Here is a 21,236-nt window from a genome sequence, read left to right on the forward strand (position 1 = left end):
CGGGGAACTGTCCAATCCCTTCCAATCTTATCTGACACACCTGAATGGCATAATTGCTATAATTATACGATGTATTGTCTGCCGTCTCTATCACGAAAAACATTAATTGTTCGGATCTCGGTATGGGTTTCGCCTCTTCATTTTCATATGATCTATAATTACTTAAATATTTAAATACATCACTCTTGGATTATGAAGATTATAAATATCGAATACCCCAAATGTCAGTATTCACATATTATTTTAGCATGACCATCACACGTGTGTCTTTCTTCCACACATACAATAAAATCTCAACAAGCACTCGTCTACAAATGATGACTAAAATACTTTGGATAGCATTTTGAATCAGTCATTGGCCATATCCCCATACAGGGTGGCTATGACGCACCTAACTTTTCATGATAAATCAAAAACTATTGCAAGCGCTGAAAACTCATTTTATTTGAATTTTAAAGAATATTCTTTAGTGCGAAATTTTACATTTTTGTATGCGTTTAAATAGATTTAAGCCAGCGGCACGGCCCCACCCATCGGGAATTTCGTCCTCAATTTATTGCTATTTGGCGGTTAAATTACTGCAACTCATGTTTTTTAGACTTTGGAATATTCCCAGCATAAAACCCAATATGCAGAAGTATAATTGAGTCAGATCCCGAAAAGATAGAGGCCAGTTCAGCCAACAGAAAAACTGATGATATGTACATACATACATATGTTCAACCGATACCGGGTATAAAAATTACTTTTCAAAAGGAGCTTGTAATTTCCCTTTAACTTGCTGCCTTAAAATTAATAAGTGTGAGCGAGATGCATATGTTTAAAATCGACATATGTATGATGTAGATGAGCCAAATGAGTGCAAAATGGCGGCATTCTCTGCGGTGCTTCTGTGCTTCTGTATCGTGGGCTGCAAGTCTGATCATGTTCGATTTTGAGTAGCGTCACTTTAAACAAGTGCAACAGCTATTAATGGCAACCCTGTATTATAATTTATCAAATATAGGTAATTATGTACAGAAGTACCAACACTTAAATTTGTAAAGTGAAATTGTATGGCGATCTTGAAGCAACTTCGAGTATCTGTAGAAGTTCTGCAGCATTTTCCCCTTTAGCTTTAGATAACAATGTATGTACATACATATGTACATATACATATGTACATATTACGCGTACTTTCACTATTTGCTGATAATAATAAATTGTACATATAAAATGAGACTCCCTCGAACTTTTATTAATTAATTTCAACAGCTCCTAAAAAAGCTTAGTAGCTTAACAGTCGTCATACTTCTTTATAACAATTAATCATATACATATGTATGTTTACATATGTACATATGTACAGAAGCAGTATCAAGAGGAATACTTTATTGAAGTGTAAGTGGAACTCGACCATGGACCTTGAAGCAACTTCGAGTATCTGTAGAAGTTGTCCAGCAACAAGCAATAGAAATCGAAGCAACTTGTTGCCATGGCTGGGATTCTTTCTGTGTTGTACGTACATATGTACGAGTAGGTACATATGTACATATGTATATTTATTTATGACACTCTTGGCACGCCACGGGACTTAGCACTGATAGCTGGCAGCGTGGCCAGTGGCAGGGGCAGCGTCAGCGGCAGGGGTGCTGCAAATTTATAAGCTCACAATTCTTATCCGACTGGTTTCTTTTCTTTCAGGCAATTCACGGTCATAAAGTGGCCGAAACCTGCGATTAGTTGTAAATTAAAACAGGAAAATAATTTTCTTATGTAATGGAGTTTTTTTTATTGATGAACATTTCTCATCGAGTGCCAATTACTTATGACTTACAATAGTTGTAGGGACTAGCAGCTAGAAACTAAAACAGCTTGGAGGCCAACAGGCACAGGACCAGGGCCAGGAAGGAGGTGCTCAGGGCAGCGCTGCTGTTGCGGAAGTTGGCTACCCAAGTCATGAGGGGCTCACGGTTAACCTTCAGCCACTCATCGTTGGCAGCCACATTGCTATCGACGCTGGCTTGCAGCGTCACGGGCACGAAGGTGGAGTCCTTGACCAGATCCACCAGCTCCTGCAGCCTCTCCTTCTGCTTGGCGTTCACCACATAGGCGGATATGCCAATGATGTCAGCATAGAGGGGATTGATGCCACCGAAACCGGTGTTCAGAAGGGCATACTCCTCCCAGTGCTCCAGCAGGAAGTCTATCGATGCCAGCAGACCAATCTCGCCGCGCGAATAGGCCGGACTGAGCAGGGTGATGCGCTCCTGGACGCGCAGGCCATTCGTCTCGTCAATGCTGCTCGACACAAACTTCTCCAGCTGAGCGGCATCCTGGGAGCAGCCCAGGGCCGAGATGAGCAGACGGCGTTCGGCCTGGTCATTGGAGTCCATCAGCTTCTCGAACACAAAGTCAAAGATCTGCGACTCGGCCTGCTTGAGGCCATTGCAGTAGACCTGCGACTGCAGATTGGGCTCGACGGGTGTGCCATTATCGACCAGATTCTGCAGCTTCGCCTTGGTCTCCTTCAGGCAGTTCTCGACACCGGCCAGACAGGCGATATTGATGAGCAGATTGCGCGTGTACTTCACCAAGTGCTGCTCCCCGTTCAGATCGTTCACGCCGAACACGTCGAACTGCTTGCTGACCAGCTCGGCCACATAGAACTGGAAGTTCTCGTAGTCGGCATCGCCGCTGAGGTAGCGGTTGAACAGCGAGATCACCGTATTGACCGCCGACCAGGGCGCGTACTGATCCTCCTGGGGCAGGTACGTGAGCAGTGTGAGCAGGGTGTGATGGGGCACACGGCCGCTGGTGGCAAAGCGATACAAATCGCTGACCATCTGGGCGCGATTGCGGGGATCGATTTTGTGCGGACGATCGATCAGTCCAGCGATGATGAGCTCCCAGTTCTGGGTGTCGTAGTTGATGCGATAGTAGCCGGTGGACTTCTTGTTCAGTATGAGCCAATTATCGGCAGCCAGCTGGGCATCCGGGACGCTTATCTGGCTCTGGTTGAGCAGGTAGTGGGTGGCCTCGGTGTTGCGGAAATCGGGATTCGAGGCGTCCACATAGTTGACGGGCACATACCACAGCTTGTCGCTGGTGTAGTCCTTGTCGTTGGTGTACGTCTGCTGCTTGATGGTGAAGGAGCCATTATCGTAGTTGCGCTCCACGGTCAGCAGCGGCACTCCGCCCTGGTTTGTCCAGCTGCCCATCATGTCAGTGACGAGCGCGGGCACCGCGTGGTTCTCTTCCACGGCGGCCAGGGCAATGGCCTCGAACAACTGTGTGGGATTGGCGGCGGAGTATTGGCTGCAGGAGAGAGAATGGTGAGAATTAGTGCTGGCTATGGAATGGGAATAGGATGTGTGTCTGGGTCTTACTTGGCCACCAAGTAGTTGTGCAGACCGCGCTGGAAGACGGTGTTGGTGAGGGCATGACGCCACATGTCCAGCACCGAGCCAGCCTTGGCGTACGAAACCGAGTCATAGAGCAGGCCAATCTCCGAGGGCTTCTGCACGAAGTAGGACATGGGACGGGCATTGGGTGTGGCATCGTTGATCAGAGCGCTCTGGAAGGAGCCGGCATGGAAGAGCTGGAAAATGTCCCATTCCGGATAGGCCTGTGGATTCAATGAATTAATAAATTAATTCCCCATAGTGCCTGGCAATCTGTTGCCACCAAATCCTACCAGATCCACAGCCAGATGCTCGAAGAGCGTGGCGAAACCCTCCTTGAGCCACAGATGGGTCCACCATTCGATGGCCACAAGATCCCCGAACCACATGTGCGCGTCCTCGTGCGCTTCGATGGTGGCAATATTCGTCTGTGTGTTGATCGTCGAGTTCTCCGGATTGTACAGAAGGTACTCCTCGCGATAGGTGGCCAGGCCCCAGTTCTCCATGGCGCCGGCAGCAAAATCGGGAATACCCGCCTGGTCCAGCTTGGGCAGGGCAAACTTGACGCCAAAGTAGTCGGAGAGACGCTTCTCCACCAGCATGCCGGTGGTCAGTGCCCACTCCTGCTCGTGCTCGGTGCCCTTGCGGGAGAAGACGCGCTGTGGCAGGCCATTCAACTCTCCCTCCGAGTAGACAAACTTGGAGACAATGAAGGCCACCAGATAGGAGGGCATATTAAAGGTCGTATTGAAGACAGTAACTCCAGAGCTGCACGGGCGGAGGAGGCATGGGGTCAAGGTTAGCTACAGCAATACACATATCCAATCTAATCAGAGAGGGAGAGAGAGATACCAACCTGGAGGCAGTCTCGTTCTGGGGCATGTTGCTGATGGCATTGTAGGAGGGATCGTGCTTGATGGTGATGGTGAAATTGGCACGCTTCGCGGGCTCATCGTAGCAGGGGAAGGCGTGACGGGCGTCGGTGCTCTCGAACTGGGTGGTGGCCAGGTACTTGGTGTTACCCTCCTCATCCGTGTACGTGGACAGGTAGAAGCCGCCGTTGTCCGTGCGCAGATTTCCCTGGTAGCTGATCTTCAGCAGCCACTTGGTATCCGCCGGGAAGCTCAGACCCGTCTGGCTCAGTGTGAGGAACTCGCGCTCTAGCTCATAGTTATAGACAAGGGTCTGCTCGACGGCTCCCTCGACTCCGAGCTGCTGTATGCTGGCGGTGAAGTTAGCCAGCTGGCGGGCATGCACAACGATCGCCGAAATAGTCTCCAGAATCTCGAGGGTAATCGATACGGTGCCATTGAAGCCAGTCTCGCCAAGGTGCACATTGGTGGACAGGTAGACGTCGTAGTGAAGCGGATTCGTTTCGTTGGGCAGGCGATAGTTGTCCTCGTCGGCGAGTGGCGTCACAGCTGCTCGGAGATTGGGATTCTCCAGGCTCTGCAGCTGCTCGAAGGGCGGAAAGCTGCGCACAACAGCTGCCTGGGTGGCGGTGGCCACCAGCAGGACCAGCAGCATGGACATTATCCCCAACTGAACGCGCGTCATGTTGTCTACGGCACGGCGACAACTTGGCAATAACTAGATGGCAGCCACTGGGCTCCCACTTTTAAGCGAGCGAGCCCTCTCATCGCCACGAACTGGCTATATAAAATGTTATCTTGAGCGGCAGGCCCAATCTAATCATGCTAATCATTTTCTTCTGAGAGAAGTAACAAGCGTTCCACTTCCACACACAGCACCACTCGGCGAGGTCCCGCTATAAACCACAATGGTCGGGCATAAATCAACGATTTGCGATTGCCACAGGATCCATATACTCGTACATCTCTGATAGTTCGTTCTGGCCATGGCACTACACGTATTTGCGATGGTTAGATAATGGTGCAGCACGTCTCACCATTCCAAGCTAGACATGTGTATTGCTTTGCCGATAAGGCTGTCAAGTATTTCGGTGGGCCGCCCTTGTGCTAGCCGTTTTCCAGGGAAAATCGATCCATTCATATCGAAAACTACATCGTAAAGGTTTATCCCCCGCCTGGTAACTACTCTCAACTCAAGTTCATTCAGTAATTCTTTAGTATGGCTTGAGCGCTCTCAGTTACCGCAATAATCTTGAACACATTCTATGGTTCGTCTCAAGAACATTTGGCGACAGAATGGCGCTAATTCAGGGGTACTCTCAGGTAATACATTGGGAATTACACATCAAAGTTGCAAGTTAATCATCAATAAATAAACTCGGTCGACAGCGAACGATTAGACAAGGCAATCAGAAGGAGAATCGGCCAGAGGCCAGACATGGGCTAAGCTAATCTAATCAATTAATATGACAAACAAATCCAACATATTAACACGCCCGATCAAAAATAGCTAAACTAATTTTGAACATTAACTAAAGCCAGATCAGTTTCGTTAAAACGGTTATTGTTAGATTTATTCGCCATTTACCTAACTAAAATAATAAAAAAATCCTTTTTAGATTTTTAAAAGGTTTTTCTAGAGGTTTCTAAGTTTTTGTTTTCAATTGATTGAATGCTCCACCGATGGCGTCACTTGTGGCACGTGAACTTCATAAACTAACCTACATTGACGTTGCTTTAAATATCCAATTGATAATCAAGTTTCGTTTAGGGCGAAACCATGACTAGCGATAGCTATCGGTAAACAGCTATCAAATGGCCATTTGAGCGATTTTATGGCTTCTCAATAACTGAGATAAGACTGATCATGTGGAGCTGTTAAACGTAAACCCATAAAACGGGAATCAACGCAGTTAATCAATTATTTCACAACACAAAATCTTTGCGAACTTTGAGCCCAGCCAAGCGGGTCAAGCCTTCTGCCGGTATTCACCATTTATATCAGTATTTGGTCAATTCGATTGTTGATTCATTAATTAGATTTATTTATGGTTGTACTTGAGCACATGACTAAGACTTAAAATAGCTGCCACAGCAGCAGCGTCAGCGTTGTGGCCAGAATCGTGGCCAGGGATGTCGTCAGGGCAGGACTGCCATTGTCCTTTGTGTGATAGGCGGAGAGCCAAGTGATCAGGGGATCACGATGGACGGCCAGCCAATCGAGATTGGCCTTCACTCGGGTGTCAACGGTGGTGCTAAGATCATCGTTGACATACTCCGGTCCATTGGTCTTCACCTCTTCGACGAGGGCGTTGAGCTAAATGGGTGAGAGAAAATAAATATTATTTAGGGGGAAAGGAAACGATTGCCTTTGAGACACCTACCCTTGTCTGTTGCTTCTCGCTAACCACATAGGTGGCAATGCCACGCAGAGCCAAGTCCACGGGCTTGGTGGATCCATTCAGCTGGGCGTAGTCCCTCCACTTGGACTCGAGGAAATCCAAGCTGGCCGTGAGACCCACCTCGCTCCTCGAGTAGGCGGCATTGAGCAGGGACGTCCGCTCGCTGTCGGTCAGGCCATTGCTCTCATCCAATGAGCTCGAGAGGAATGTCTCCAGCTGCGATGGCACCTGCGAGCAGCCCAACGAAGAGACGAACAGGCTGCGGTCGGTGGCATCGGCAGAGGAGCCCAGATTCTGCAGTACGCGATTGTAGATATCATCCTCCGCCTTGCGCAGGCCGCCGCAGAAGGCCTGTGTCCTGACCGTTGGCTCGATGGGAATGCCATTGAGAAGGAACTGCTTCAGCTTCTGGGCCGACTGCTCGTAGCACGACTCACTGCCCACTTGGCAGGCCAGACTGACCAGCACCACGCGCAGATAGTTGTTCAGATAGTGCTCCCCGGGAATCTCGTTGACGCCCAACCTATTGAAGATGTCGTCGATCTGCTCCACCACGAAATTGCTGAAGTGCGAGTACTGCTCATCGCCGCGCAGATAACGATCGAAGACGGTCAGAATGGTGTTGGCAGTGGACCAGGGCGCGTACTCATTCTCGTTCCTAAGGTACGTCAACAAATCGAAGAGCGTGCTGTGGCCGAGGCGTCCGGTGGTCAGGAAGATGTAGGTGTCGTACAGCAGCTGGGCGCGATTGCGGGCGTGCAGCTTGTACGGTTGATCGGCCAGTACCTGGGCCAGCAGCCGATAGTTCTGGTTGTCGTACAGGATGCGATAGTAGCCCGAACTCTGCTTGTTGAGGAGCAGCCAATCGTCGCTGCCTATCTGCGCATCTGTGATGGCCAGCTCGGAGACATTCAGCAGGTAGTGGGAGGCGCTCGTATTGCGATAGTCCGGGCTGGAGGCAGTGGCAAAGTTGATGGGCACATACCAGGTGTTCTGGTTGGTGGCCTCTTTGTCGGCGACGTAGCGCTGCTGCTTGACGGTGAAGGTGCCAGCGGCATAGTTACGTTCGACAGTCAGCAGGGGATAGCCGGCCTGTTGCGACCAGCTGGAGAAGATGTTGGCCACAGTTGTGGGCAGCGTGAGACCCTGTTCGTTGGCAGCTTCCTGCAGGGATGCAAACAAGTCCCACTCGTCGCAGGAAGTGTATTGGCTAGTTGGGTTAGGGAATAGAAGATGAATCAGCAATGGATATGGGATTCGGTGGGGGTGGGGCACTCACTTCTTGCTCAGATACTTGTTCAGTCCCAGCCGGAAGACGGGGTCTGACCAGGCGTTCTTGAACATGAAGAGCACACTGGCAGGCTTGGCATACGAGAAGGTATTGTAGCGTCCGCTAATCTCAGAGGGCGTCTGCACATAATGTGTCATGGGCGTGGCCGAGGCCAAGGCATCGTTCAGCAGGGCACTGTTGTAGTCGTTCACATGGTAGATCTGATAGGTGTTCCACTCGGGGAAGGCAATGTCGTTGGACTCGTAGGAGAAGAGCGTCGCGAAGCCCTCCTTCAGCCAGAGATAGGTCCACCATTTGATTGAGACCAGATCCCCGAACCACATATGCGCATACTCATGCCCAATGATATTGGCGATGTTCGTCTTGAGGTTGATGGTCGAGTTCTGCTTGTTCCACCACATGTACTGTTCGCGGTACGTGGCCAGGCCCCAGTTCTCCATTGCGCCAGCCGAAAAGTCCGGTATGCCGGCCTGATCCAGCTTGGGCAGTGCGAACGGCACACCGAAGTAGCCAGCCAGACTGGACTCCACCACCAGGCCGGACCAGAGGGCCCACTCCTGCTGATCCTGCTTGCCCTTGCGCGAGAATACCCGCTGGGGCAGGCCGTTCAGCTCGCCGCCCGTCGACTCAAAGTCCGAGATGATGAAGGCCACCAGGTAGGTGGACATCTTGGGCGTGGTCTGGAAGGCGGTAACACCCGAACTGGTGGCCGTCGCATTCACGGGCATATTGCCAATGGCCGTGTACGAGGGATCGTGGTGGATGGTGATGGTGAAGTTGGCTCTCCGCGCCGGCTCATCGTAGCAGGGGAAGGCGTGTCGGGCATTGGTGCTCTCGAACTGCGTAGTGGCCAGATAGCTGCAACATTAAGAGTTAACCCAGTTGCTTACGTCACAGCCCTTTGGCGATCGTTTCACTTACTGCACAACATTGTCATCGTCCGTGTATCTGGATATGTAGAAGCCGCCCATATCGCTGCGCAGGGTGCCATTGTAGAGGATGCTGAGGGTCCAGTTGGTGTTCGCCGCAAAGGTGACAGTTTCCACCTTCGGCGTGAAGTTCAGAAATTCGCGTACCGTATCGGTGGCCACATCCAGCTCAATGGCCACGGGACTGACCGTATCTCTGCTTATGATCGTTGCCGTGAAGTTCGATGTCTGGCGGTAGTGCAGTGTAATGGAACTGGATAGCTCAAGGACTTGCAGATCGATCTTCACGCTGCCGTTGAAGGCCTGCGTGCCATTGTGCACATTGGTCCATAGCTCCACCGTGTACGACTCGGGTGCGGTGTTGTTGGGCAGACGATAGTTGCTCGCAGAGTTGTCGTCCACGCGTGGAGTGCCAACGAATGTCCCCTTAGTCTCCAGTTGGCCGTCGTCCTGCGGAAGGATCAGTCGCGCCTGCAGGCCGACTGCTGCCAGCAGCAGCAGCAGCAGCAGACAGGAGTTATGCAGCCACATTGCCATGTTGGCCGTATCGGAGAATCACTTGATTATTAAGTGGCCGCCGAGCGATCGGCTCTTATTTATGGGCACAGCCGTATCTAATCCTGTGCCAGGCAATCATCGTAAAGATTGCTCTGTCATTGCGCAACACTCGATAAAATAGCTAACTGCTAATACCCCACTAACCAGCCTACGAAAAACAACAACAGCAAACAATTAAGCAGTAAAACTCTCAATTATCGATTTCCTTGGTGCACGTAGAACGGCTCAGCTCGGTGCTCGATTAGTGCACGGTTCTTGTGGAGCATTATTGAGGACACATTCTTGAAATACTCTCAGCATACGAGTAGCTAACCGATTCTGGGTTCAGTTTAGACCTGTATTAAATAGGTGATATTAATTATTGATGGATTATTCAGGCCTGCAGCGTTTAATGGGCTCAATAGATCCACCCTCAGCACGCAGAATAATACTGTGAAATTGTATATTTTACCATAATTTGCCTCGAGTTTTTATGAACATTGTACTTCCTTTGATCCTACCATCTTTAGAGCCAACAACTGGCAATCCTGTGGCAAGTGTGGGTTTCATTTCCCTGGCATTTGTAATTGTCAAGTGCTAAAATAGCTGCCTAAAATATCACGTACACGAATCTGGCCTTAGTTTTATTTACTAGACATAAGACAATAAGTATATTTTGTAGCACTTGATTTATGCAGCAAGTGTTTAATAGCCCACTAAAACCGTCAAACTGTTTGGTTCAGCCTTTAATCATAAATTCATATTAAAATTGCAATGCCGCCTGCAAGGGTATACAAGTATTCATACGAGTTTGCACGAGTATGCACAGCAGAGATGTTGATCGTTTAGCCATTTATTGACGATGACTTGTTGTGATACTGCCTTGCCATGCCATGCCCATATCTATTCCCCACAGCTCTGTCTGGCCCAAAACCCAAAACCCATTAACGCTTATCATTCATCGACGGTGTGGTGGAAAGCTCGCGGTGCTTGATTGATAACATCCGAATGACTTGTTGAATTAGAATTAATTTATTTGTAATTGAGTCTGCCCGTGCTTGAGGCAAACACAATCATTATCATCTATATAGCGATCGATCTATAGATCGTAACGCATTTTGTACCACTTCACTGGCCATAGTCAGGAGGCTCTGTGGCCGATTCGAGCCATTGCCCACACCAAGGGAGGCTGCATGAAGCGCTTCTTTTTGGGCGGACATTTGCGGCACCTCTGCGATCAGCCAGTTGTGGATCTTCCGCTCGTATTTATCGGCAAACACTTCGGTGTTTTGCATCTTCTTGCCCACCAGTCCCGAATCGATGTCGATCAGTGCCTGACCTGCATTGAGGCTCTCTGCCTCCATATATTCAGCTATGTTCTGGCGCAGCATAACAAACTGAAGGGAAATAAAGGTACTTAAGATATGAAAGAGATATGATTGGCTTATCTCTCACCTGTGATCTTTGTTGTCGCGGCACAAACTCGGCTATTTGATTGAAATTCTCCACAAAGTTGGGCGATCTACACAGCAGCTTGTAGTTGCGACCGATGTACTGCCAGATCACAGACCGAGCTTCCATATTCGATTTATACAAATAGGACAGATACATCATGGACTCCGGGTCGCTTAGGATGAGATGCGTCGAGTTCTCGCCCAGCAGCAGCTCCAAGAAGTACAGCAAATGGCTGTGGCTCTGCGTACAGCGCAGCGAGTAGATCATGTCATCGTAGTAGATTGAGCTACGATCGGCCGCCTGCAGCATGCCAATGACCCCATAGAACTCTTTGTCGCTCAGGTAGCGCACGCCCAGGCACAGGATGGTGTCGTACATGGCATAGTATTCGGATTCATTGGTCACATTCACCTTCTGGAAGATGTATTCCTTGGCCAAGGTGCGCGTATAGTCCAGGCACTCTGGCAGATCGGCCAGACAGGCCATTAGCAGAATTTCCTGGCCCGCCTCCAGCGCACTGTTCGATGCCTCGCCGGAGGCTTTGTCGCGAAACAGGCGCCGGAACATGGGCGTGACCAGGTGACGCACAAACTCATTGAACAGCTCCAGCGTGGGGGTGCCAAAGAGATTGCGTCGCACAAAGTCTATGGTGTCGCCCACCTGGTTCCAGGGCAGCAGATCCTCCTCCAGCTCCATGTACTTCAGCATATCCAGCACCACATCGATATCCTCGAGCTCCGTGTGCTCGATCTGTGGCTTCAGGTCCCGGAACAGGGCGGCCCGGTTCACCGGATGGATGAGCGTGTGGTTTAGCCGCAGCTGGCGGGCAATGGCCCGCAGATTGTCGGTGTCGTAGTGGACATGGTAGAAGCCCGTCTGCTGTTTGTTCACGATCAGCCAGTCCCGACCGCTCAGCTGCAGTTTCAGCTCTGCCAGCGAGAGGGACTGCTGCGTCTGGGGCAGTATGAACAGATCGGCTTGTGTGTCCTCGAAGCCGGGCTCCTGGGCAGTGGCAAAGTTCAATGGTATCCACCAGTGCTCGCTCTTGGAGTGTATCGAGCGCTGGCTGAAGGTGATCGTGTCATTCTCGTAATTGCGCGTCACCAGCACAATGGGCATCCACTCGCTGTGCGTCCAGGAGAGCATGATCTCCCGCACCCGGTGCACCCACGGCTGCTGCCGGAAATGCTCATCCTCCAGCAGCTCCGCCTGCAGGTAATCGAACAGGTTCAGCTCGTTGGCCACGCTGTACTTGCTGCAATGAACGAACACAGAAACCCTGGCCCATGAATTCCAATTGAGCGGTCCCAGGAGCAGTCCCACTAGCACTTACTATTTTTCCAGGTAGCGACTTATGCCCCGCACGAAGATTTTCTGCCGGAAGGCGTGGTGGAACATCTTGATGACGCAGGCGGCTCGCTTGTAGGTGATGATATCAAAGATGGCCATAATTTCCTTTTCAGTCTCCACGTAGGAGGTCATCGGCCGGACGTCGAAGAAGCTGTTGTAGCTGTAGGCGCGATCCGCCTCATCCGACACGAACATATCCATCACCTTGTCCTCGGGATAGAGCTAAATATGGCAGGAGATATTGCTAAAATTCATTCTGGGTACTGGGTACTGGCAGCGGGAACTCACCAGATCCGTGATGACATAGGCAAAGTAGGTGGCAAAACCCTCGTTCATCCAGGCATATGACCACCATTCGGGCGACACCAAATTGCCAAACCATTGATGGGCAATCTCGTGGTTCTGCGTGATCTTGTCCTTCACCCGCTTGTGCACATCGCCCGCATCCTGCTGCAGCAGATTGCCCTCCTTGAAGGTGATGAGACCCCAGTTCTCCATTGGCAGCGCCGTAGTTCTTCTTCAGCGCAATGTGATCCAGCTTCTGCAGCGGGTAGCTCACACCGAAATAATCCTCCATGGCGGCCACCGTGCGCACTGCATTCTTGAGCGCACTCTGCCCCTTCTCCTTCGATCTGGGCGAGGAGTAGATGCGCTGCGTGACCCCGCGATACGTCTCCGAAATGTGGCCAAAGTCGGAGATCACAAATGCCACCAAATAGGTAGACATTGGCGGCGTTGCCTCGAACAGTGTCGTCGCCAGTTCACTGCAACGAGGTGGGTAGAAGTAGGTTTAATGCCATGTCCAAGGGAGTTAGGACTTGGAGTTGATAGCGCTTACCCATGTTGCTGCACCTCCTTGACGGGCATATTAGATATGGCCGAGTGGTCGATACCGTGGGTCAGCCGGATGCTGAAGTTCGACTTGAAGCCGGGCTCATCGTAGCAGGGAAAGATCAGACGCGCATAGGTCGGCTCTGATTGCGTGGCAGCCACATATCTGCCAATTGGAAATTGATAATTCAGTAGGTACTTATGGGGAATCATTGGAATTAACAGTCGAGTGTCCAACTGGGTTTTTTCTGGCATATATATGTACATATGTTTGAGCTTTGTACTTCCCATTCCCAGAGCTAAGCGAAAATCAAATATTCCCATTTCGAAGATCATTGAACGCTGAATAAAACCAGTTGCAGCCCGAGGCAGCCGGTATGACATGCTCTGATCTGAAGAGCTTTCCCTCTCTCTCTCTCCCAGAACAATTTTGTATTTTATTGTTCACAAAAATCGACATTGGGCATGGCCCGTAAAATCAAAGTGCGAGTTACAAATCAAAATAAACAAATCTACAAGTAGAATTTGTGAGTTGGGGCGCCCAAACTAAACGGGGTGTGGTGTGCAGGGCGCTGATAAGATTCGGTTCGTAATCACTGCGGGGACAGACTATTGTTGTGATCACAGTCATGACCCATTATGAAGAATTCCCCGGGCACAACTCGCACTTCTTATGCCATGTGGCTGTTGGATTGTTTACATCGTCACCCCGGCAACGCAGCCGGAACGAGTGCACATACTCGTACACAATATATATTCTGATGAGATTCCCCCCGATGGCCGATAGCTGGCCAAATGTTTGATGATAAGCCGCTTTCTGTCTGTGGCAGCGTCAAATTTTAATTAAAACGATGGCACACTGAGAACCAACAGACATCAAACAGATGGGGGATAGAAAATAAAAGTGAGAGCAGCGCCAAAGTATGGTTTTATCTGCGAATTAGGTAAGGCGCGTGCCAACTCTCTAGGATTGCCTTTACTCACACGGTCCGATTGGTCGCCTCATCCACATAGTCCATCCAGTAGAGGCCCATGGGCCGGGATCTCATTATGGCCGTGTAGAGAATCTCCACGCGGTAGCGCTGACCAGCCTCGAAGGCCTGATAGTTCTCGCGTGGATGGATGATGAGGAAAGCGGCCTGGGCATTGTATGTGTGGGTAAGGTCATCGACAACATCGACAGATCCCGACTGTGTCAGCTGGTGCACAGTAATCTGGAAGTCGCTCAGGTTCTTGGCGTGTAGAACTATCTCGTTCGTCGACTGCCTGATCGCTACGTCAATGGTGGCATTTCCGCTGAAGAGCAGATTCCCCAGATGGATGTTGGTTGAGATGTGCAGCTGGTAGTCCAGCGGATATGTCTCGTTGGGCAGCCGCAGCGACCGATCGCGAGTGGGCAGGGACCCACTGACCCCAGACAGGGCTACGGCGGCCACCACCAGCACAAGACCCGTAAAGCCACTCGAAGGCGTAATCATGGCAACGAATCGATGACTGGGACGGGGAATGGGACTGTGACTGTCCACCACGCGTTGGCAACCGAAACTCAACTGAGCGACCGCAGCGATTGCGGGTTCAGGTTATACTCGCACCGTACCCATAGCTAAAGCCTCCCTCCCTCGATAAGATAAGCGGCTTTCGGCTGGCTGATCGATGCGTATAAGAGTGCTGTGCTGGGCACACGATGTGCAAGCAGCCGAGCAAACAATTTCATTCCAGGCCGAGAGCCACTCAAGCGAGCAAGCGAGCAAGCGATGAGTGGTACAGTTGTGGCAGGTCACGGTGCGGTCCTTGGCACACTCACACTCACGCTCACCCTGATGCGGGCTCACTACATTACACCCTCTGCCATTGTTTAAATACCCTTTTTGGAGAGCATATTAATTTGCATTAAAATTCTATAACGAAGAACCCTTTTTTCTCAACCTAAGGGAACTAAAAGTCGCTCAGTTTTGAACGGGTGTTGGATGGAGATTCGGAGACTATTGTCTTGGTTTGGCAAGAACAAACTCACCCCTCATAATAATAGTTTATTATAATAGTAATAGGTAAGTTAGTAATATCTATTTATTGTTCTTAAATGGAAGCATATTTAGTTACAAAATTTGGAGTAATTGCCTACTAAAATATGACCTGCCAATCGTAATATATTCGGCTCTGGAACCCAGCTATCATTTATTCATTTCTCTCTACCGCGCTTAGTTATAAAACAGCGATCCATCGCATAATGCCACAGTCAACGCTTTCCAGTGCAAGTGTCAGCATGTCGCAGTCGAAATCGCTAACGATCGCCCGCTTGGGAATTTATTTGCGTATCTTGGGCTTGGTGGCGGCCCACTTGAACCGAGAGGACAGCACTTGCCAAACGAATGGGGAATATGTGAGTAGAATGCTTCTCTAGCTATGATCTTTATGATCTTAACGCGAGTATTTAGTGCCAGATGCATTCGGACTGCTGCTCGAGGAAATGCATGACATACTTGAATGTCTGCGCCAGGAGGATTGACGAAGGCTTTGCCCTGGATATGCCGTACCTCTCCAACAGTATCTATGACCACGATGTGATGGAGTTTGACAATAAATTTCCCGACACCTTGGACATTGTAACGCTCCCAAATGATCCAAGACGTGCACCACAAGAGGAGCAGGGCAGACAGTGCAAACCTGTCGGTGGACCGGTAAGAGTCGCTGTTGATGTCACCCCTCGAGCACATATGTAGATAACTTTCTTTCTTTACGCATTTTTTTCCCTCAGTGTAATGTCAGTGAGGAGTGCTGCACGAAACGTTGTCACTTCTACATGCACAGGTGTGTCACCTAAAAAGATGTCGAACAATACGAGCAAAAAACTTTAGTTCGAAATATTACGTATATTTATTGTTTAAAAGGTTTGTCACCAAAGCCAATTAAATTATATAATGTATCGCTTAAGCGAGCATAAAATATAAAATTATTGATTATTTTACTGTAAAAAATAATTCTTTAATTTGAATATTAAATAAAAACGAAAACTTTCATTTATTGTGTTTTTTTAGCACGAAATTTGAAGTGTAATTTAAAATACTTTAAAGAAGTTACCTTTCTTTGGGCAAAAGGAAACTAAAACCTGTTACAATAGCTCTTTTTGGGGTGTAACTTTTCCTCTATAGATTTCGATGGCAGACATACATTTTTGAACGTCACTGTACGTCATGTCATTCAGCAGATCTCTCGATGAGGGAGGGATTTTCTGCCGACTGACACGCTGATACGCCTCAAAAAAACACATTTGTCAGATTATGAATACTAAAAAAAACCCAGCATGGGCACGGGCTTTTGCATTAATTTATTGGAATTTATTTTTTTTATTTATCGGCTTATGACTTATCTAGGGCAATATGGTAACCATATAAGTATAGAATTTTTATATCAAATTAGTATCAGCATATATACTACACACAGTATATAATATTGTTGTCATGGATTCATAGACTTCATCTATTTAGTATTTTTTGGCAGGGTCAAAGCTTTCGAACTTGTGACTTTTGCTATCGCAATCGATTCTTGAAACAATTTATATTTTCCATGTAAATACTTCTTGCTGTACGGCCCAAAAACAAGAGCAGTGCAATCGAAATCATGACTCACTATACGTACTCCATGCTCAAGCAAAACCTTAGTGGAGTGGAGCCCTGAAACGTTTTCTTGATATGTACTGTACATTTGTCAGCATAACCTATATATCTACTCCTATCTGTAGCGATATCTGTGTAGGTATCTCAGGCATTGACATTAAATATTGACTTCGACCAATTTCAATTATCTCGAGCGCATCTTGACACAAATGTAACCGGCCAACTTCTCGACTTGGGCAAACAGAAGGGAAGGGGCTGTCCAACAGCTCAAAGCATCGCAGTTAATTAGAGCCGCGGGGTCAGTGAGTCAACAGTGGCAGCGCTTTAAAAGTCTTTCCATTGTCAGTGCACTGCAAGTTGGACACCGTACCACAAATCAGAATGTGGCCCATTATATTTCTGGCCATTGCAGTAAGCGAGACGTGACTTTGGCTCTCCCCATAAAGTTGTCTTCTGCATCTGTCTGTTTTCTTCATAGGCAGTACAGGTGCACGTTCCCGTTGAGTGTCTGCCCCCCGGCAAGGGTTCTATGGATGCCAAAATTCCTTCAATTTCAGCAGCGTCTGGACAACAGATGAATCCACTCAACAGCGAGGACATTACAGTGTTCACCAGCCTGTTCCTAGGCCTATTCAAAGGGATAGGCGATTGGCGGAATCAGGTGGCTGCCGAAACCGTGCAGAGTGTATGGCAGAGTCCACCAATTGTGGGGCTCAGTCACCGCCTCTTCGCCACCTAGCGGCAGTGGTGGCCTCTTGTTATTCAATCCGCATAAGTTTCTCGCTGAACAAACAATAATAATAAAAACGACATGCTTAAAAACAAATTACAGACTTCTGTTGCGTCTGGTTTTGGTTTCGTTCATCCGCTAAATGGAGCTGTGGGTATAAAAAGAAACGCGCAGCCCGGTTGCATTAGTCGAACAATCTACATGAATGCTACCGGTTTAAATTTGCTGATGGTACTGGCATTGTCGCTGGGCATAATCCTCATGGGACCTACGAGTTGTACGCCCGTGTTCGATGAGCTGGATTCACCGTCGATCATCAAGGATGGTGGCGGCTTAGCGGCGTTTGCTTACACCCGAAAAAAACAACCACAAAAAGAAGCCGGGAGAAGACTCATGATGCCTCCCACAAAAAATTTGACATATGTAAGAATATTATTTTTATTAACTAAACAATTAATGATTAAGCTATGGTTCTCTCACCTGATTAATAGCATCAGCGTATTATGTGGGCCGACAACTGCGTGCCACTGGGAATGCTGTGCAAATATCCTGAACAGTGCTGCACGAAAGTGTGTCTGGTGGCTACAAGGCGATGTGCCATCTTCTGATTTTGCGACATACGAAAAAACCAGAATAAAAACAGATTTTTGTAATGAACAAACTTTAAAATTGAGAATAAAAAAACGATTTGAATTTTACATCTATTTTTCCCCAGTCAGCTGTTTTAAATGGCCAGTCAAATAAATGTTGGGCCACCGTAATAACCAGAATGGAAACAATAAATTAAATTTTAAAGCTCTAAATTGAACTTAAACATACGGCATGCAGCTAAGAAAACTTATGTACATATATCTCAGACATCTGGGTGTGCCATCTGTGGATTGGGAACCTGCTGTTGTGTCTGATTTTGCTGTATTTTGGCTCCAGAATGGCAGTGTATATAAAGAAGCCAGTCTAGATAGTTTGAGCAGTCAATCATTTAACATGAATTCAGTCGTCGCTCTCTTGATACTGAGTCTGGCCCTGGCTCACTTCGGAGCAAGCAGCGCAAATTCGCATACCAGGATGAATGCCCGCAAGCTTTTTCAATGGCAAAGAAACCAGAGAGAGATGCCATTGTCCAAAAATTTGACACTTGTAGGAATCGAATGGAACGTTAAACTACGTTCACAAATTTTGTAATGATATATCTTATTAATCTTATTAATAGCACGAGCGTATTGAGTGGAGCGACAACTGTGAGCCACTAGGAGCGGCTTGCAAATTGGCTGAACAGTGCTGCACCAAAGTGTGTCTGGTGTCATCTAGGCAATGTGGTATAAATGCAAAATAAGTCAACCCATTTCAAAGAGATAAATAAATAAATAATAAATAAAACATAAATAAAATAATAAATAAATAATAAATTAAACATAAATAAAATAATAAATAAAAAATAAATAAAATAATAAATAAATATAAACCATGAATAGAGTTCTTTTAATTAATTTTTTTTGGTTCCTCTAAGCTCTGAGGAATATCTGGCGAAGAATCATTAGACAACTTTGCCGACTAATAGTTCTTATAGTGCCAAAACTCTCCAATCTACAACGGTGTTGACGGTTGATTCTGATTAAACATATCTGCACTTTAAAGGGTATGTTTCCCCTGCACTATCGGGAATGTTGGAAACCGCTGTTGGGTCTGGTTTTGATTTTGGTCAGAACAGACCCGGACTGGAGCTATATATATAAAGCAGCCGGACGAGCCAGTTTCATTAGTAAAACAATCGACATGAATTCCACCAGTTTGCTGTTGCTAATGGGTCTGGTCCTGCCTCTGGCACTGATCCTCATTCGATCTACGAGCGGTGTTCCCGTTTTCGATGATCTGGATTCACTTTCAGTCATCAAGGAAGTAGGCGGATTGGCGGAGTTTGCTTTCGCGCATAGGAAACCCCAAAGACAGATGCCACTGTCCAAAAATATGACACGTGTAAGTATGATAGAGATAACGGATTACAGCTTACAGCTAAGGAATCGATCGTTCCTCCTTTTACTAATAGCAAAAACGCATTGAATGGGTGAGGAATTGCGAGCTTTTTGGAGAGGCGTGTGAACTGGCTGAACAATGCTGTACGAGGATATGTCTGGTGTCTACCAGGGAATGCGGTGCCCCAGCAATCCCAGATATTCCTCAGTAGCTTTGGGCAGCCATATTTATGGCTCAAGAATGATATATACATATACATATAATAGAAGCTGTTAGCCAGACGGATATGACTACACCGATGCGTTGAAGAAAAATAAAAAAAATATAAAAAAAAGAAAGAAAAATTATAGAAAAATAAACTTATGAATTTGATAAACAAATAGGCGTTCGAAACAGCTGCAGTAAGAAAACACATGAGTGTCTGCTTTTGTCTTTGAGAGCCACCACAATGGATATCTACGAGTATATAAAGTCTTGGAAATTATTCAAACATTCAAAATGAACTCTACCGTCTCACGCTTAGCACTAGGTCTGGCTGTTGCTCTGGTTCTAGTCTACACTGAAGCCACAAACGGTGCTGCCGTGATGGATGAGCAGGAGACGCCATCGTTGGTCAAGAACTCGGACATATCGGCGCAGTTGGGCATTGACATGAAATACACCGGTCGTCGTATCACTTTAATGCCACTAAGCCAAAATTTGACACAAGTAAGAATTGAATTGAATTAAATTGAATTGAATGTTGGTTAACAATTGAACTAAGCGTCGTCCCTCTGTCTATTACTAGGAACAACGTATTGAATATTCCGAAGCCTGTGTGGGGGTCGGCCTCGAGTGCTACCTGGCCGAGCAATGTTGCACAAAGATGTGCCTCAAATTTTCCAAGCGCTGCACTTATAAATCTCCAAATTTAAGTTAATACGAGAACTTCAAAAATATACAAATACAATACATATAATGAATGCATAAGAAACTTTATAGTCTTGCTTTTGTTGGGGTGTGCAACAATTACAGCTGCAGAAATTTATCTGCTCTACATCTATACCTATAATATATGTACATATAGTGCAACCATTGTGGACCATAATTAGTCAGCAACTATTCGCGAGATAGTCGCATCTTGTAATTCAAGTCGCAAATGTTTTTCGCTAAATAAACATATTGTTGATTCCAGTCTTGGTTTGTAAGGATACCGAATGGTGTATAAAAAGGGGCACGACTGGGATTTCTATCAGTGAAGCTTTCAACATGAATTCTATCGCTACACTCGTGCTACTGTTGTTGCCGTTTGGAATGGAACTAATTCCTATTAAAAAAACAAACCATTTTTCTGTGCCAAGGAGAACAAACTCATCTCGTAGAGCGCAAGTTCACAACAGCACAACCACGGCTTCCGTTCTTAGGAGCAGCACTCCCACTCCCACGCCCACACCCACGCCCACTCCCACTCCCACTCCCGAATTGAACTCCACTTCCACTACTACTACTACAACGAGTTCGTTTATTTATTATGAGCTCATGCCATTACTCACAAATCTGACACAGGTAGGCATCGAAGGAAGAACTTTTCCAAGATAACGTTTATTCAAATGTTTTGCTTGCAGGAAGATCGCCTAGAATATCATGCAAACTGTGCATCGTATGGAAAGCCTTGCAACGCAGCCGAGAATTGTTGCAACAAAAAATGTGCGTTTGAGACAAAGACTTGCATTCCCAACTTAATGGCTTATGGTTATTTTTTATCGTTTTAAGCTTTAAAATATTCTAAATAGAAAAATAATAATATCTGCTCTATGCAGCTGCTGCCATCTGGTGGATCTACATATAGTTTGTCTTTTGTTGCCGCTAATGCCCATAGTGCAACCCTAGTC

At 47.4% G+C, this 21,236-nt stretch overlaps 7 protein-coding genes across 8 annotated transcripts; 4 read left to right on the forward strand and 3 right to left on the reverse strand.

The window, feature by feature from the left end:
• Positions 1-1,746: 1,746 nt before the first annotated feature.
• Positions 1,747-4,979, reverse strand: LOC111073274 (aminopeptidase N). The gene is made up of 4 exons (XM_022365535.2): positions 4,240-4,979; positions 3,677-4,151; positions 3,369-3,607; positions 1,747-3,297 (listed from the first exon to the last, which is right to left on the reverse strand). Exons 1-4 carry the CDS (start codon positions 4,938-4,940, stop codon positions 1,845-1,847), a joined length of 2,868 nt encoding a protein of 955 aa, XP_022221227.2. The 5' UTR covers positions 4,941-4,979; the 3' UTR covers positions 1,747-1,844.
• Positions 4,980-6,278: 1,299 nt separating this feature from the next.
• Positions 6,279-9,451, reverse strand: LOC111073259 (aminopeptidase N). Its single transcript, XM_022365484.2, has 4 exons — positions 8,870-9,451; positions 7,937-8,806; positions 6,640-7,867; positions 6,279-6,572 (listed from the first exon to the last, which is right to left on the reverse strand). Exons 1-4 carry the CDS (start codon positions 9,412-9,414, stop codon positions 6,333-6,335), a joined length of 2,883 nt encoding a protein of 960 aa, XP_022221176.2. The 5' UTR covers positions 9,415-9,451; the 3' UTR covers positions 6,279-6,332.
• A 963-nt stretch (positions 9,452-10,414) lies between these two features.
• LOC111073258 (aminopeptidase N) lies at positions 10,415-14,615 on the reverse strand. The gene is given in 7 exon segments (XM_022365483.2): positions 10,415-10,811; positions 10,870-12,124; positions 12,203-12,441; positions 12,508-12,717; positions 12,719-12,983; positions 13,058-13,216; positions 14,035-14,615. Coding segments are annotated over 7 exon segments (2,940 nt in total). The 5' UTR covers positions 14,529-14,615; the 3' UTR covers positions 10,415-10,493.
• Positions 14,616-15,267: 652 nt separating this feature from the next.
• On the forward strand, positions 15,268-15,982 carry LOC111073272. The gene is made up of 3 exons (XM_022365532.2): positions 15,268-15,430; positions 15,486-15,728; positions 15,806-15,982. The coding sequence occupies exons 1-3, from the start codon at positions 15,278-15,280 to the stop codon at positions 15,869-15,871; spliced, it is 462 nt and encodes a 153-aa protein (XP_022221224.2). The 5' UTR covers positions 15,268-15,277; the 3' UTR covers positions 15,872-15,982.
• Positions 15,983-17,590: 1,608 nt separating this feature from the next.
• On the forward strand, positions 17,591-18,088 carry LOC111073278. The gene is made up of 2 exons (XM_022365540.2): positions 17,591-17,817; positions 17,886-18,088. Exons 1-2 carry the CDS (start codon positions 17,596-17,598, stop codon positions 18,000-18,002), a joined length of 339 nt encoding a protein of 112 aa, XP_022221232.2. The 5' UTR covers positions 17,591-17,595; the 3' UTR covers positions 18,003-18,088.
• Positions 18,089-19,162: 1,074 nt separating this feature from the next.
• Positions 19,163-19,669, forward strand: LOC111073271. The gene is made up of 2 exons (XM_022365531.2): positions 19,163-19,368; positions 19,439-19,669. The coding sequence occupies exons 1-2, from the start codon at positions 19,168-19,170 to the stop codon at positions 19,574-19,576; spliced, it is 339 nt and encodes a 112-aa protein (XP_022221223.1). The 5' UTR covers positions 19,163-19,167; the 3' UTR covers positions 19,577-19,669.
• A 101-nt stretch (positions 19,670-19,770) lies between these two features.
• LOC111073270 lies at positions 19,771-20,348 on the forward strand. Of its 2 annotated transcripts, none has more exons than XM_022365530.2 (2): positions 19,771-20,073; positions 20,129-20,348. In XM_022365530.2, exons 1-2 carry the CDS (start codon positions 19,864-19,866, stop codon positions 20,150-20,152), a joined length of 234 nt encoding a protein of 77 aa, XP_022221222.2. In that variant the 5' UTR covers positions 19,771-19,863; the 3' UTR covers positions 20,153-20,348. The 2 variants fall into 2 exon arrangements, with proteins under 2 accessions (XP_022221222.2, XP_022221221.2); XM_022365529.2 differs by having other exon boundaries at positions 19,795-20,073; positions 20,153-20,344.
• Positions 20,349-21,236: the final 888 nt, after the last annotated feature.

The sequence above is a fragment of the Drosophila obscura genome, unplaced genomic scaffold (genome assembly GCF_018151105.1).
Source record: "Drosophila obscura isolate BZ-5 IFL unplaced genomic scaffold, ASM1815110v1 contig_150, whole genome shotgun sequence".
NCBI lineage: Eukaryota > Metazoa > Arthropoda > Insecta > Diptera > Drosophilidae > Drosophila > Drosophila obscura.

What these genes read in the sequence shown, in the direction of transcription:
- LOC111073259 (XM_022365484.2), bottom strand. Translation starts at nt 9,414, where the DNA reads ATGGCAATGTGGCTGCATAACTCCTGTCTGCTGCTGCTGCTGCTGCTG. An exon ending in AACAAGTATCTGAGCAAGAA is followed by an intron (nt 7,868 to 7,936) that starts GTGAGTGCCCCA and finishes TAACCCAACTAG; the next exon opens with CCAATACACTTCCTGCGACG. An exon ending in GCGAGAAGCAACAGACAAGG is followed by an intron (nt 6,573 to 6,639) that starts GTAGGTGTCTCA and finishes TCACCCATTTAG; the next exon opens with CTCAACGCCCTCGTCGAAGA.
- LOC111073272 (XM_022365532.2), top strand. Translation starts at nt 15,278, where the DNA reads ATGCCACAGTCAACGCTTTCCAGTGCAAGTGTCAGCATGTCGCAGTCG. An exon ending in GCCAAACGAATGGGGAATAT is followed by an intron (nt 15,431 to 15,485) that starts GTGAGTAGAATG and finishes GCGAGTATTTAG; the next exon opens with TGCCAGATGCATTCGGACTG. An exon ending in GCAAACCTGTCGGTGGACCG is followed by an intron (nt 15,729 to 15,805) that starts GTAAGAGTCGCT and finishes TTTTTCCCTCAG; the next exon opens with TGTAATGTCAGTGAGGAGTG.
- LOC111073270 (XM_022365529.2), top strand. Translation starts at nt 19,864, where the DNA reads ATGAACTCTACCGTCTCACGCTTAGCACTAGGTCTGGCTGTTGCTCTG. An exon ending in TAAGCCAAAATTTGACACAA is followed by an intron (nt 20,074 to 20,152) that starts GTAAGAATTGAA and finishes GTCTATTACTAG; the next exon opens with GAACAACGTATTGAATATTC.
- LOC111073274 (XM_022365535.2), bottom strand. Translation starts at nt 4,940, where the DNA reads ATGACGCGCGTTCAGTTGGGGATAATGTCCATGCTGCTGGTCCTGCTG. An exon ending in CAGAACGAGACTGCCTCCAG is followed by an intron (nt 4,152 to 4,239) that starts GTTGGTATCTCT and finishes CCGCCCGTGCAG; the next exon opens with CTCTGGAGTTACTGTCTTCA. An exon ending in AGCATCTGGCTGTGGATCTG is followed by an intron (nt 3,608 to 3,676) that starts GTAGGATTTGGT and finishes TTGAATCCACAG; the next exon opens with GCCTATCCGGAATGGGACAT.
- LOC111073278 (XM_022365540.2), top strand. Translation starts at nt 17,596, where the DNA reads ATGAATGCTACCGGTTTAAATTTGCTGATGGTACTGGCATTGTCGCTG. An exon ending in CCACAAAAAATTTGACATAT is followed by an intron (nt 17,818 to 17,885) that starts GTAAGAATATTA and finishes CCTGATTAATAG; the next exon opens with CATCAGCGTATTATGTGGGC.
- LOC111073271 (XM_022365531.2), top strand. Translation starts at nt 19,168, where the DNA reads ATGAATTCCACCAGTTTGCTGTTGCTAATGGGTCTGGTCCTGCCTCTG. An exon ending in TGTCCAAAAATATGACACGT is followed by an intron (nt 19,369 to 19,438) that starts GTAAGTATGATA and finishes TTTTACTAATAG; the next exon opens with CAAAAACGCATTGAATGGGT.